Source organism: Aquarana catesbeiana, linkage group LG07 (genome assembly GCF_042186555.1).
Source record: "Aquarana catesbeiana isolate 2022-GZ linkage group LG07, ASM4218655v1, whole genome shotgun sequence".
In the NCBI taxonomy this organism is placed as follows: Eukaryota; Metazoa; Chordata; class Amphibia; order Anura; family Ranidae; genus Aquarana; species Aquarana catesbeiana.
The window spans coordinates 4,955,392-4,957,512 of NC_133330.1; the positions used below are offsets into that span (position 1 = coordinate 4,955,392).

General features: G+C 38.0%; 1 protein-coding gene across 1 annotated transcript; it reads left to right on the top strand.

Moving 5' to 3' along the window:
- Nucleotides 1–257: 257 nt before the first annotated feature.
- On the top strand, nt 258–1,208 carry LOC141102326 (olfactory receptor 5H18-like). Its single transcript, XM_073591285.1, has one exon. The coding sequence runs from the start codon at nt 258–260 to the stop codon at nt 1,206–1,208; it is 951 nt and encodes a 316-aa protein (XP_073447386.1).
- Nucleotides 1,209–2,121: the final 913 nt, after the last annotated feature.

Here is a 2,121-nt window from a genome sequence, read left to right on the forward strand (position 1 = left end):
TAGAGAAAACGCTCCAAAGGATTAAATCTTAGGAGACCTTTAATGAGACTTTCAGCTTTGTGTTCTTACAACACAGAAGATGGTCCTGAGAGAATGCCAACATTCTATATAAGAATAAATCATTCACTGGTAAAAATGCCCACATGTAAACCTGAGTACAGTGTGTAGGCACACCGTACGTTTTCCAATTATTTTAATCCTAAGATCCATAATTTTATTACTGCTTTATAATGATAAATGTAAACAATGAAAAAAAAATGAATAATATGGGGAACATGACAGAGATTTCCTCTTTCACTCTTTTGGGTCTATCAGACCATCCACTGACCATGAATGTACTTTTTGTGTTCTTCCTTCTGATTTATCTTATGACTGTTATCATAAACCTTCTTATTTTCTTCTTGGTCCTCACTGACTACCATCTGCACAACCCAATGTATTTTTTTCTTGCCAACTTGGCATTTCTGGACATGTCCTATTCATCAGTGACCGCTCCAAGAATGCTCTTTGATTTGGTCACAAAACACAGATTAATATCCATTCCTGCCTGTATAGCCCAAGTCTTTTTCTACATCTCCTTGGCTGACTCAGAACTTTTCTTGCTCTCAGCTATGTCCTACGACCGCTACATTGCCATCTGCCACCCCCTACATTACAAACAAATTATGTCTTGGAGGGTGTGCGCTCGAATGGCCTCTCTGGTCTGGGGTGCAGGATTTACTCACTCTTTGGTTCATACTTTATTTTCTCTCAGGTTGTCCTTCTGCAGGGCAGCTTCCATCCACAGCTTCTTTTGTGACCTTCCACACTTATATCAAGTTACATGTACTGATCCCTTCATAAACATATTGGTCGTATTAGTATTAGGTGCTAGTATAGGATTGGGAGTCTTTCTTTTGACCTCTCTTCCCTATGTCTATATTTTCAGGACCATCCTTAGACTCCCTAGCAAGACTGGAAAGAAGAAAGCATTCTCCACCTGTGCATCACACCTCGCCGTGGTCTCCATCTTTTATGGCTCCTTAATTTTTATTTACTTTATTCCCTCCTCTGGCAAAATGGTCAATTTAAACAAATTGATTACAGTCATATCTGCCCTCATTAACCCATTGCTAAATCCTCTGATCTACAGCCTGAGGAACAAAGATCTCATGGAGGCACTTATGAGGTCTTATTATCACTTAAAATTGATCCGGGCATCATTCTGAAAATATCATTGTAAAATGTGACACTTTTTGTATTTCTGTGCCATTTTTAGTCAATTAAAAATGTCAGTAATGTCTTTTATAAAACATAAACATGTCATGGAGTCGCACTTACCGTTGCATGACCAGCGATCATTCTAACCCCCAGACCAGACTTATTTGTCTACCACTTTTTTACATCTTTGTTTTTTTTTATGCACCTAAAAAGCTTTGAATTGAAAAAATGTGTTTTAGTTGGATCTCTAAGCAACTTATAATTAATACATTCTTAAATATTTTCAGCAATTATTTTCTCCTTTTTATGGCAAGTACAGGGAACCCCGATATAGGTTTTGTTATATGTTGGATCTTTATGGTTGATAAGCAAGATTTTGTACTCAATGGGTTGATGGGTGATCGTTCCTTACAGCATCCCTTACAATAATAAAAAATAAAGAAAATCAAGTTTTTACTAAATCAATAGGTCTTTTTAGATGCCAATGAAGACCAATAAAAATAAAAAATCTTTTTGTATAAGGGCTCATTTACACTTGCTTTGGCTTTAACAAGGCTCTACCATGGCTTCAACAAAGCTATCTGAACGCTAGTCAAAGGTCCTGTCACTAAATAAAATTGTTAGCTTACATTCCTGTTTACACCTTGCTTTTGCTTTGCATTGATTTGCTTCAGCTTCGCTTCAAAAACTATACCCCATGTAGCTTCAGTGGTGCTTCAAAGCATCTTCAAAGCCTCCATAGAAGTCTATGGCAAAACTTGCTTGAAGCCCCACCAAAGCCCCACCAAAGCCCCATCAAAGCTCCACCAAAGCTCCACCAAAGCCCCACCAAAGTCTCATTGAAGCCTCATCGAAGCACCAAGTAAGAGCAGGTGTAAACAGGACTAAGCTAACCATTTTTTTGTGACAAGAGCTTTGACT

What these genes read in the sequence shown, in the direction of transcription:
- LOC141102326 (XM_073591285.1), top strand. Translation starts at nt 258, where the DNA reads ATGAATAATATGGGGAACATGACAGAGATTTCCTCTTTCACTCTTTTG.